We start from the raw sequence: 11,690 nt of genomic DNA, 5'->3' as shown, positions 1-11,690 counted from the left end.
TTGGCCTGGTGCTTCCCTCCCTGCCCTGGAGGGAGTTGGGTGGCCTGGCTCCTGGGGCAGGTGGGGGCGGGGAGGCAGGAACCTGGGTAGGGCAAGTCAGTACAGCAAGTCCATCAGACTAGTTAGGCCTTGGATGAGATGTCCGAGGTCTGAGGCCTGCGGGGTCGGGAGGCCTACCTCCGGGCATCCCAGGTGAGGTGCCCACTTGAGGCGGCTAACAGGGATGACCTGAAGCAGCCTGAGCTCGAACTCTCTCTTCCCAGACAGCAGGATCCCTGGCCACACTGACCCAGCGAGGCCACCAGGTTGGGGAAGGGGCCCACAGTCCAGAGACGTCCTTCTCTCAACCCCAGATTGTCCCGAGCTGTCAGCCCTCTGAGCTGTCAGCCCGCCAAGCTGTGGCTACACAGGGCCGGACACTGGCCAGGCAGCTGAACTCACCCATTCCCCTGCTGCCTGTGGCCCCGGCTGTGGGAGGGGGTGGCCTGGGGGACTTCCTGTCTAGACAAGGCCGTGGCCTGGCCTGGTCCGTGGGTGGCGGTGTCAGAGGCCAGCCCTGGCCACATGTGCGTTCTGCTTATGACAGCAGGGAGACCAAGGTCCTGTGTAGCGCTCCTTGGGGGCCCCCCGGGCCTTCCGGCCACACCCACAGGCCCAGCTCATACTTCTACACAGCCATGCACAGGTGTGGGTTCTGGTGTTTTCGAGAAGGGCATCTGGTAGACCTGAGCCCGTGTCCTGGGGTAGAACACACACATGCTACAGCTCAGCTTATCTGTGAGCTTGCTGTGCTCTGAGCTGCTTTTAAGAACCACATGTACAATACTGGCCAGCAGCCATCAGAAAGGGGTGCCTTTTCTTTTGTTTCCACAGTCATCGGACTTCATGTTCCGATGGCATGTCTGTCCACAGCCTAGTAGCTCTGTGGTGTCTGGGTTGTGAGTGCCAAGAAATGCTGGTGGGCCTTGCCGAGGTTTCTGAGACTGTGACATACTGTTGAGAATGTAAACCTTAACACATCACTCTGAAATGCTGAGTACCACCAGTGCAAGTCATGGCATTTACGGGGAGCCTGGACGTCGTGTCCTGCGGGGCCAGAGGTGAGCCCTGGCGCCTTCCGAAGGGCGTGTCCCTCATGCTGACATCCTCTGCTGACATCTGTTGTGACTTGCTCGCGTCTTAGCGCATGTCTCCTTTCCTCTCCTGGAGCCTTGTTGAAAAGGCCTTTTCGTGTTTCTTTTGTGCAAGAATGTCAGCGTCACTGCAAGACCACCACTGTGTGTCCTGGTAGGGACCAGACGGGCTGGCTCCTCCCCACTGCGGGGAGCAGGCAGCAGCCCCTTCCTCTAGCCTGAGCCTTTTGAGAGGGGCCTCACGGGGCTGACCGTGACCCACTTATCTGGGCCGCCTGGTGCCCTCTCCTGTGAGCCAGGACCATGGAGTGCCCAGCTTCCCAAACCGTGGCAAGCACACCCCAGGTATCAGCCAGGAGCCCGCTGTTAACGCCTGGCCCGTGGCGGTGGTGGGAGGGGGGTTTCCTAACCTGGCCACATCAGGGTCGGACACTAGGTGCCAGGGACAGTGCCACTCGGGTAGGGAAGATGCCACATGACATATTTTAGACACTGATTAGGAGAACAGTGTTCTTGTAATTTATTTTCATCCAGCGAGTTTTCTTGGCTCCAGCCTTTCTAGTTCCGAGGTGTGGGGCAGTTTCTGTGAGAACAGAGATGACCGTGGGTTGGGGCCTGGCGATGGGGGTCCCCTCAGGGCAGCCCAGAGCGTCCTCTGGGGCAGGAGAGTAAACTACTATTTGGAGCCACAGCAGGGCAGTCTCGGAAGGAGAGGGAAGCATATTTACAGGCTAGAAATTCGGTTTCTGGAGGTTTAACCTGATTGTGAAGAGGGTTCTGCGTACAGTGGCCTCTCCATGGTGAGAGGAGCCAGTGTGGGCTTGCCCTATTTTCCTCTGAAAGGAGCCTTCCTGGTGCTCATAAAACAAATGCCCACAGATACACAGAGGCCGTTTCCAAAGTGGAACACAATCTCCATTTAGTACCGGACCAGAAGCAAACGCAAGGGTTTCTATTTTGGACAAACTGCCAGGGCAGAATGTATTTCAGTGTCTTCTAGGGAAATCCGTGCAGGACAAAACCACGCAAGCCTGAGTGGATTGAGGCTCATTTACAGACCTTATCTGTCTTCTGCTGAGAAATGCACTATGCATGACATCATGGAGACCACATGTGGTATATGCAACCCCATTCCCCCCCATCCTGTACATGGAGTTTTTAAAAACAGTTGCCCTGGATTGAACTGAATAAATAAAGCTATAACCTGCTCTCTGCTCGTGGTGGGAGGCCACAGGGAGAGGGGATACTCAGAAGCCCCTGCTCCAACCACTGGTCACCAGTGCCCCAACAGGCTCCCAGGTGAGGGAGGTAGAGGCCCCCTTATTGGACACTTCTGGCCTTTACTATTTTTAAAACATTAAAGAAAAAAGATTCTTTTGTTTTTTTGGCCATACTGTGCAGTATATGGGATCTTGGCTCCCCAACCAGGGATTGATACCATGCCCCCCTGCAGTGGAAGCACAGAGTTAACCACTGGACCACCAGGAAAGTCACTATTATTGTTCTGAATGTTCTGGCCCTTCAACCCAGAGGGCCAGCCTGCCTCTGCAGCCCAAGACGACTCTCCAGGCCCTGGGGGACCCCAGAAAAGGCCTGGGCTCAGCGCAGATCTTTGGGCCAGCAAGCCTACTCTGACCATTTCCTGGGTGAGCTCAGCCAGCCTGCAGAGACGGTCCTGACTCGGATGCCTCCAGGAGGGCAAAGGGAGAAGACGGACAGACAAGGCTAGAGACTCCTCCCCAGGCCCATTAAGAACCTGCTGAGCTGTCCTTCCAGCCCCTGCCGTCCCTCCCAGGCTCCTGGGGACACAGTCAGCGAGTTTTGCACCCGTCTCTGCAGGAAGAGCCTAGAGAACACTGCCTGGCCTCAGCTCAAATGGGGCCCTCTGTTGGTGGAGCACCCTGCAGGCTCCATCCAGGGGCCGGGCTGCCCCGAGGCCCAGCCTGCCAAGCTCCCAGCGAGCAGACCACCGGGTCTGTGCGCCTGCTTGGCAGCTGATGTGGCAAGAGGGGCTGGAGCTCTGGCCGCCTTGCCCAAGCGCCACCCTGAGGGGCGTGAGGGCTAGCAGGGCGGTCACAGTATCTGAGGAGCAGCAGTCCCCACCAGTCGAGGTGTCTGGAAGCCCACTGCCCCCCACGGCCGGCCGCTGGGCCCACTCAGCCCTTCTGTTGGGCCTCTGCCAGGCCACTATGCAGACAGTGCAGGGTGGCCCGTGCCTCTGCACGCCTGACAGCTCTTAAAAAGTTCCAGTGACAGTGAAAACCAGTGTGCAAATGTCTCCAGGCTGTGACGGGGCGCTGGTCCCCCAAGTTTGGCTCCTAGCATGTGGCTGGTGGGCCAGGTATACTGTTATATAAGCAGCAGGAGACCAGGCTGGCCCGCCATGCCGCCAGCCTCCACAGGCTGCTCCTCACCTGGCCGCGGGGGACCGCCGCCCGTCCAGGTCAGCCCTCACAGCACTGCTGCCAGGCAGTGAGCCGCCCTGTGCTGTCCTGGGGGCTGAGGAGACCCCTCCCCAACTTCTAACATCACTGGGGGTGGGGGGCCCAGACTCCCAGCAGACTGCCCCATCACCACACCGCACACCCCATGGAGTCAAGCATGACCTGGACAGAGCCGGCTCAGAAGCTGTCAGCAGGCCTGACGTCTGAAACAATAACCACCTCACATCCTCTACCAATCCCCTCTCCAATCCAACACGCTCCCTAAAGGGGGGGCCTGGGAACTCCCGGGCGGTCCAGTGGTTAGGACTCGTCGCTTTCACTGCCATGGCCTAGCTTCAATCCCCAGGTCAGGGAACTAAAATCCTGCAAGCTGCGTGGCATGGCCAAAAGTAAATAAGTAAAATAGTAAATAAATGTGGGGCCTGCAGGCTGGGATATTCTGCAGCCTTGTTAAGTTGTTATTCAGTGGCTCAGTGGTGCCCGACTCTGCGTCTCCATGGACTGCAGCATGCCAGGCTCCTCTGTCCTTCACTGTCTCCCGGAGTTTGCTCAAATTCATGTCCACTGAGTTGGTGATGCTACCTAGCCTCTAACCTCGGTTACCCTCTAACCTCATTAAGACAGATGGATAAAGGAGAAAACACAGCCTGAAGGAGCACCAACCATTTTTAAGCTCAAATTAGGCCACTGCCCTCAAACTGTGACAAACCACCCAAACAAGTGGCCATCGCGCAGGTCAAAAGGGACCGACCTGAGGCCCCTCACCGTGAAACCATCCCGGGCAGGGCTTGAGCTGCCCTGGGCCAGGGCGTGTCCAGCGGTCTCCCCTTAAGACCTGAGAAAGACCCTGGCACTGGGCGCTCCCTTCGATGCTGGCCAACGGACCGCTCGGGAGCCAGCGCCTCCGCCAGGCCCAGCGGCCAGCTCCCCGGCCTGGCAGCTCACGTGGTGGGTCTCCCATGAAAGGAGAGCGCCATTTGCAGGAGTTCCTGCCCCAGTTCCTGCTGCTTCCCTCCGGGGCCGAACTCGGCCGACAGCTCCCGGAAGGTGACGCCCACGCGCCGGGCCCCGATGTCTCGCCGGTGGATGGCGTGCTTCCACTGGTGCCGCGCGCCTCCCCTGAGCACCACCAGGGAGCGGCGGGGCAAGGGGACCGCCACCTCCACCTCCTGGCACGGGACGGACCGGCTGGGGGCCATCGCGCCGTCCGCCAGGGTCTCCGGGAAGCCGGATGGGGCCAGGCAGAGCAGCAGGCTGCCGGGCGCCTCCCGGGACATGGATAGCACGGTGGGGGACAGCAGGTTGAGGCTCACCAGCCGCTCCCCCCACAGCCAGGCGTCGTCCAGGTGGGGATCGATGGCCGAGCCCCGCTCCGGGCAGTAGTCCAGGTTGCACTGCTCCACGGGCCGGAAGTCCTCCAGGATGGGGTACAGGCCCATCCGCCGCACCACCTCCCGGCTGAAGCTTGGGAGGCCTCGGAAGCCGGCCATCTTTAGCTTCTGTTTCCGGAAATTGACTTTGGGGCCGTAGTCCTGGAGGATGAAGACAAAAGGAAGTAGGGGGCTGGCTGAGTTTACGGAAATGGCATCACATGCCAGGGCGGAAGAATCCAATCACAGAGACCAAGACAAGCCACGATGTCTGATTTCGTGGATCTGACATTTTGGCAGGAGACAGCACAGAGATAAATACAAACAGCAACACCAGCTGGCGGTAAATGCCGAGTATAAAAACAAAGCAGGGGCGGAGGACGTCTCAGCCCAGGCACCTCAGGAAGCAGAGCTAGAGCCCCGTGTGTGGGTGGTGTCCCCCGACGCGGTGGCCAGGAGTCAGGGCCTGGGAAGGAGGAGCAGCCAGGCAGGGCAGGTGGGAGGGCGGCCCGCCCCAGGCCGTGTTACCCAGCTGGTCAACACTGGGCTTCAAGACCACAAGGGCGGTGCTTCCCCAAGCACCGGGCAGAAGTTCCACTTCTGGCCTCACTGAAGAGAATGGAAACACAGGGCCACACAGAAGCCTGCGCTGGAATGTTCACAGCAGCGCTACTTAAGAAAGTCAAACAGTGGGGACCTCCCTGGTGGTCCAGTGGCTAAGACTCCCAGCTCCCAATGCAGGGGGCCCGGGTTCTATCCCTGGTCAGGGAACGAGATCCCACATGGTGTAACTAAGAGTTCATATGCTGCAACTAAGACTCGGTACAGGCAACAGAAAATGTCAAAGTGGAAACAACCCGTGTCCCCCAGCCGGTGAATGATGAACAGAGAGTGGTCTATCCATACAATGGAATAATGCCGAGTCACAAAAAGCAGTGAAGTCCTGATACAGGGTGCAAAGCGATGAACCCTGAGAACGTGCTCGGTGAAAGATGCCGGACACAGAGGCTCATACCCCAGTTATAGGAATGTCCAGAACAGGCCAACCCACAGAGACAGAGAGCAGGTAAGTGGTTGCTGGGGGATAAGGGAATGCAAACGGACTGGCAATGGGTGTGTGGTTGCTCTGGGGTGACGAGAATGTTCCAGAACTAGACAGTGGTGATGGCTGCACAACACTGTGGCTACACTGAAAATCAAAGCGCTGAATCATATACTTGAAATGGGGGTCTTACAGGAGGTGACTTCCATCTAAAAGGAAAAAAACCACGAGAGAGGAGCCCTGCAGAATACAGCTCAGACCTGAGGGGTGAGAGGGGAGCATGTATACACACTCCTGCTCCCGGGGGCCCCTCCAGGGGAGGGTGGCCCCACCTGGTGGTAGAGTCGGGGCCAGGTGGCTCCTTCAGGTCACCCCGACCCATCGGCAGCAGCTGGCAGAAGGGCCACAGGCAGAAAGAGAAGCCGGAGCCCAAGGAATCCCTGGGAGGCTGGGGCGACTGCCGTGGGGAGAGCAGCCGCGGAGACAAGGTTGGGCTGGCGGCCAGCAGAGGGCCTTTCAGGGCACGGGAAGGCCTCTGTGTTCACGCTGAGATGGGAGCCGTGGAGGGCCTGCAGCAGAGCGGTGACTCTGACCAGATGGTGGGATCACTTCCTACTGAGACCAGCTGAGGAGGGGCGATGGCTGCGCAGAGAGTGTGGGAGGCAGGTGGGAGCAGTGGCCAGGGGTGAATGTTCTCAGATTCAGGACGTGTTTTAAAAGAGTAAAGAGCTGACAAGAATCACCAGTGAAAGACAGAGAGGACTATGGAAAGATCCAGGGTTTCTGGTCTGAGTAGGTGGAAGGTGGAATGTGCCAGCTCAGCTCAGGGTTGACAAACAGGAGAAGCTGGGGCTGGAGATACGAACACGTGAGCCCTGAATTTGTGGGGCCGGGCCTCACTGAGATCAGCTAGGGGTGTCTGGAGAGGGAGGAGAGGCCTGAGCCTGAGAACCAGCCGCTGGGTTTAGGGGTGGGGGTCGGCGATGAGGCAGTTTCAGAGTAGGTTAAGGGCAAGCAGGAGGAGAGGAGCTGAATAGAACAGCTGATTCTTTTGAGAAGTTCTGCTGCAGAGATGAGAAATGCACCTTCCTGGGAGGCCGGTGGGAGAGAGCCGACCTTGAGAGAAGGGAGCTGGACAAGGGCTTCTGGGAAGCAGCAACCAGCCCGAAGCTGGAGAGGGGCTCGGAGGGAAGTGGGGCACAGGAGAAAAGGGAACCTCGGTAGATCCGTCTGTTTTCTCGGAGAGGTCCGGTCATCACTGGAGAGGGAGGAGGGGAGTGAGGACTGGAAGGACAGCAGCAAAGCCAATGACCTGGGGAGGTCAGCACGGCTCTGAGCATGAAGGGCCCGGCTCAGGATGGAGAACCAGAGCCCGGGGGACCACCTGGGGGTGGGCGTGGGGGCTGGACCCGACCAGGGCTGTGGGTGAGCGGAAGGAGTCTGACAAAGTGAGAGGAGAAAGGGTGAGGGACACCCGAGGAAGTGCCTGTACTAACTGGCTGGGGGGGCGGGGGGAGTTGGGGGGTGGGCGCGGGCAGGGAACGTGGAAAGGGGGCCGATGGCTGTCTGGAGGGGGGCGAGGATTGCTGGAGATGAGGAACAGAGGAGACAGGAGTGGACCCAAGGAAAAGGGGGCTGTGATCCCAACAAAGGGAAGGTTCAGGGCTTGGAGGCCAAAGTATTGGTAGGAACAGGCATGAGGAGATTCACAACTGACAGGGAGAACTGCCGACGGGGGTGGGGCATCTGGCAGCACTCCACAGGGCTTCCCCAGGGGCTCAGTGGGAAAGAATCCGCCTGCTAATGCAGGAGACACAGGTTCAACCCCTGATCCAGGAGGATCCCACATGCCTCGGAGCAGTGAAGCCAGAACTATTGAGCCTAGTGCTCTAGAACCCAGGAGCCGCAAGTACTGAAGCCCCTAGAGCAACAAGAGAAGCCACTGTAATAAGGAGCCCTCGCACCGCAACTAGGGAGTAGCTCCTGCCTGCTGCAATTAAAAGCCTACATAGCAATGAAGACCCAGCACAGCCTAAAATAATTAATTAATTAAAAAAAGAAGCACTCCATGAGAGTCACCGGCACCAGGCCAGCGGGGGAGAGGGCACAGAGAGCTGGGTGGCCATCTGCTTCTGAGCCCCAACTCACAGGAAGGTAAACAGGCCATGCTCTGGGCCCTTCCCCAGCACACCCTATTCAGCAGCCCTGCCCTCCCGCACCCCTAGGTCAGCTTGTCCGCTAATGGCTCTGGGGGGGTGGCTGCAGAGGAAGGCATGGAAAGGAGATAAGCTTGGGGGCTTCAGGGTCAGGGCCTGGCAGGCTCTGAGACCTGACAGTCCTCTCTCGCCGGCCTGACCTGCCCGGCCCTCCTCCCCCAGCCCCGCTCTGGCCCCGCCTACCTGCTTCCTCCGCCCAGACTGGGACAGCTTCCAGGGGTCGCGGTCCATCAGCTGCACCATCTCGGCTTCTTCCTCCGGGGTCATGAAGTCCTCAATCAGGGTCACGCCCGGGAAGGGGAAGGCCCAGCCTTCAAAGTCAGACTCCTCGGCCCCCACAGCCCAGCCGGTGTCGGGGTAGTAAATGAACCGGTGTGTTTTCTGCAAAAGAAAGACAGGGGTATCAGAGCCTCTGGACCCCTGGCTCACACTGCACATGCGCCCCGAGAAGCTGCCCCACAGTGGTGCACCCTCCCCGGCAGCACTTTAGGGGGCAGCTGGCATCTACCGGGAGGTGGGACCCCTGCCTGGCCCCTGCCTTGCTGACTTTCTCCTCTGTAAAAGGGAAGAGAGTACACAGGACCAGTCTGTCGTCTTCCACCTTGCAGGCGAGGTGACTGAGGCTCAGCAAAGTTAAGGAACTAGCCCAAGGCTGCAGCCTCCGAGGCCACACTGCTCCTGTGTCGCCGTGCGCAATGTCTGTCCCCCCCCACCCCCCCGGCCACCTCCCCATCCCGGGGAATCTGCTCCCCTAAAGCGGAGGCCTCGGGCTGCCCAGGGGGTGAGCGCACATGCTGGGAGACCAGAGGGAGCAGCTCTATCCAGCCGCAGTGGGGGTGTCGCTGGGGCCTCCCTGACACGGCGGCAGCCATGGCCACTTCCTGAATTTCTCATCGAAAAAGAACAGAGGACTTCCCAGGTGGCTCGGTGGTAAAGAATCCGCTTGCTGACGCAGGAGACGTGAGTTCAATCTCTGATCCCGTAAGATCCCACACACGGTGGAGCAGCTAAGCCGGTGCGCCACAACTACTGAGCCCGTGCTCTAGAGCCTGGGAGCGGAAACTAGTGAGGCCCGCACGCCCTAGAGCCCGTGCTCCGCAACAAGAGAAGCCACTGCAATGAGAAGCCCGTGCACCGCAACTAGAGAGTAGCCCCTGCTCGCTGCAACTAGAGAAAAGCCCACAGAGCAATGAAGACTCAGGAGAGCCGAAAATAATATAAAAAATAAATAAAAAAAGAAGAGCAGAACTTGCCAGTCAACTAGAGGAGTACCAGACTGACAACCTCCTGCGGCAGGGCCTCCGGCCAGTGACCCGACACGAGCCTGGCCAATTACCAGGCAGTCTTTGCTCTGGAGCTTCCGGTTGGGTGAGCCAAGACTTCCTCAGATCTAGGCGGCAGTCAGAGGTGCTCCCTGCCCAGTGCCCCTGCCTCCTCCCTGTTTATGTTCTACAGGCACTGCCAGCACGCCCGCCTCTGAACCACCGCATCTCCCTCCTGGCACCTCACTCGGGACACACAGAAAGTAAGGACTCCTCCTGTACATTTCACTTGTTCCTCAGGCATCAGGTTGGGAAGATGCTACTTGCTGCAGTACCTGGAACCTCCACACCCTCGGCCATGAGCACAAGTTCAGACCTCTGGTGAGGTCTGAAAAACTTTTTTTTTTTTTTAAAGAAAGTAATTGTGGTGAAATATATACAACCACGTATATTTTATACGTAAGACTGATCCTCAACCATATTTTAAGTGCACAGTTCAGTGTTGAGTATATCACACGGTCGTGCAACCAACTTCTGGAACTTTTTCATCTAGCAAAAGTCTACCTGTTAACTTAAGAGAAGGAACTTGTGGTTGCCGGGGCTGGGGGTTGGGGGGTAGGGGGTAAGGATGGGGTAGAGGGATAGTTAGGGAGTTTGGGATGGACATGTACACGCTACTACATTTAAAACTAATGAGGTCCTCCTGTATAGCACAGGGAACTCTGCTCAACGTTATGTGGCAGCCTGGATGGGAGGGGAGTTTGGGGGAGAATGGATACATGTATATGCATAACAGTCCTTTCTCTCTCCACCTCAAACTATCACAACACTGTTAATCAGCTATACTCCAATACAAAAGAAAAAGAAAAAAAAAAAGAAAGTCTGTCCGTTAAACAACACATCCCCTCTCCTTTCCCCCAGCCACTGGATCCACCACTCTCCTTCCCGTCTCAGCGACTCTGACTACTTTAGATGCTCTACCTGAGTGGAATCATACAGTATGCCTTGTGACTGCCTTATTTCACTCAGCATAACGTTCTCGGGTTCATTCGTGTTGTAGCACGTGCCAGACTTTCCTTTCTTCTTTTCTCAGACTGAATAATAGTCTATTTTATGGATGGGCCGCATTTTGATCATCCTTTCATCTGTCCATGGGCACCTGGGTTGCTTCTATGTTTTAACTATTCTGAGTAACTCTGCTATGAACATGAGCGTACAGAAATCTCTTCAAGACACTGCTTTCAATTCTTTTGGGTCCATATCCAGAAGTGGGATTGCTGGGTCATATGGCAGCTCTACTTTTAATTTTCTGAGGAACTGCCACTGTTTTTCACAGGACCTTCTGAGCGTCTATCAGGGACACCGTGACAGTTTCTTCACTGGCGTCCCAGCCCCCTTTCCTTCTTATCCACTCCTTCCCCTCAGAGGAACTTTCGAAGGTTCACATGTGATTTTACCTTTAAAACCCTCAGGAGCTCACCACGGCCCTCAAGAGGAGCCCAGCCTGCCTTCCGTGGTCAGGCCCCACCGGCCTCATCTCCCTCACCTGACGCATCACCCACCTTCCCCAGGCCTCGGCCCAAACAGTTCCCCAGCTGGAAGGCCCTTGCTCTGCTCAAAAGCTCTGAGTCCTTCTTTGTTAATTCGTAGGATTAAGGAATCTCATTTCCGTCCAATGCCTTCTGGGACCCTTTGCTCTCTTCTAGTCGTCTTCCCACGGGCCGGTGAGGTTCCCAGCCCGACCAGGGGCGGGGGGGGGGGGGGCAGTAGCTACGTCTGCTATCAGACTACCCCCAAGTTCCATTGGTGAGCCGCGGCCGGACTGCACCGACGTCCCAGCCCCTTCTTCGCTCCAAGCCCACTCCTCAAATCCCTCATCGCTTCACCTCGCGACGCCCCCATCTTCAGGGCCGCTGACAAGGTCTGATCCGGAACCTGTCTTCAGGGCCAACTTGGGCCTCAGTTTCCCCACACGAAGAATGGAGGTGTGGGCGCAGCCCCTCTCCCACCCCTCACCTGCGAGGGGTGCTGCCAGGGCGGGTCACCTCCGCGCTGCCGCTCGCAGATCAGACAGGTCCTGATGCCCTTGCAGCCGCATTCCCGAAGGACCTCGGGAGGCGCCACCGCCGCGGCCGCCATGGAGGCGTCACGGCAGCCAGGGCGCAGGTGCGGGGCCGCGGGGGCCGCTGGGAGTGGTAGTCCGCGCGCAGGGCGCCAGGTTCG

The 11,690-nt window shown here is 58.0% G+C and overlaps 1 protein-coding gene across 1 annotated transcript; it reads right to left on the bottom strand.

Moving 5' to 3' along the window:
* Positions 1 to 1,629: 1,629 nt before the first annotated feature.
* Positions 1,630 to 11,649, bottom strand: ALKBH4 (alkB homolog 4, lysine demethylase). Its single transcript, XM_043456657.1, has 3 exons — positions 11,484 to 11,649; positions 8,389 to 8,586; positions 1,630 to 5,109 (listed from the first exon to the last, which is right to left on the bottom strand). The coding sequence occupies exons 1-3, from the start codon at positions 11,604 to 11,606 to the stop codon at positions 4,519 to 4,521; spliced, it is 912 nt and encodes a 303-aa protein (XP_043312592.1). The 5' UTR covers positions 11,607 to 11,649; the 3' UTR covers positions 1,630 to 4,518.
* Between the last annotated feature and the right edge of the window lie 41 nt (positions 11,650 to 11,690).

Source organism: Cervus canadensis, chromosome 32 (genome assembly GCF_019320065.1).
Source record: "Cervus canadensis isolate Bull #8, Minnesota chromosome 32, ASM1932006v1, whole genome shotgun sequence".
NCBI lineage: Eukaryota > Metazoa > Chordata > Mammalia > Artiodactyla > Cervidae > Cervus > Cervus canadensis.
Note: the sequence above shows the minus strand (reverse complement) of the source record. Positions and strands in the feature narration are given on the sequence as shown.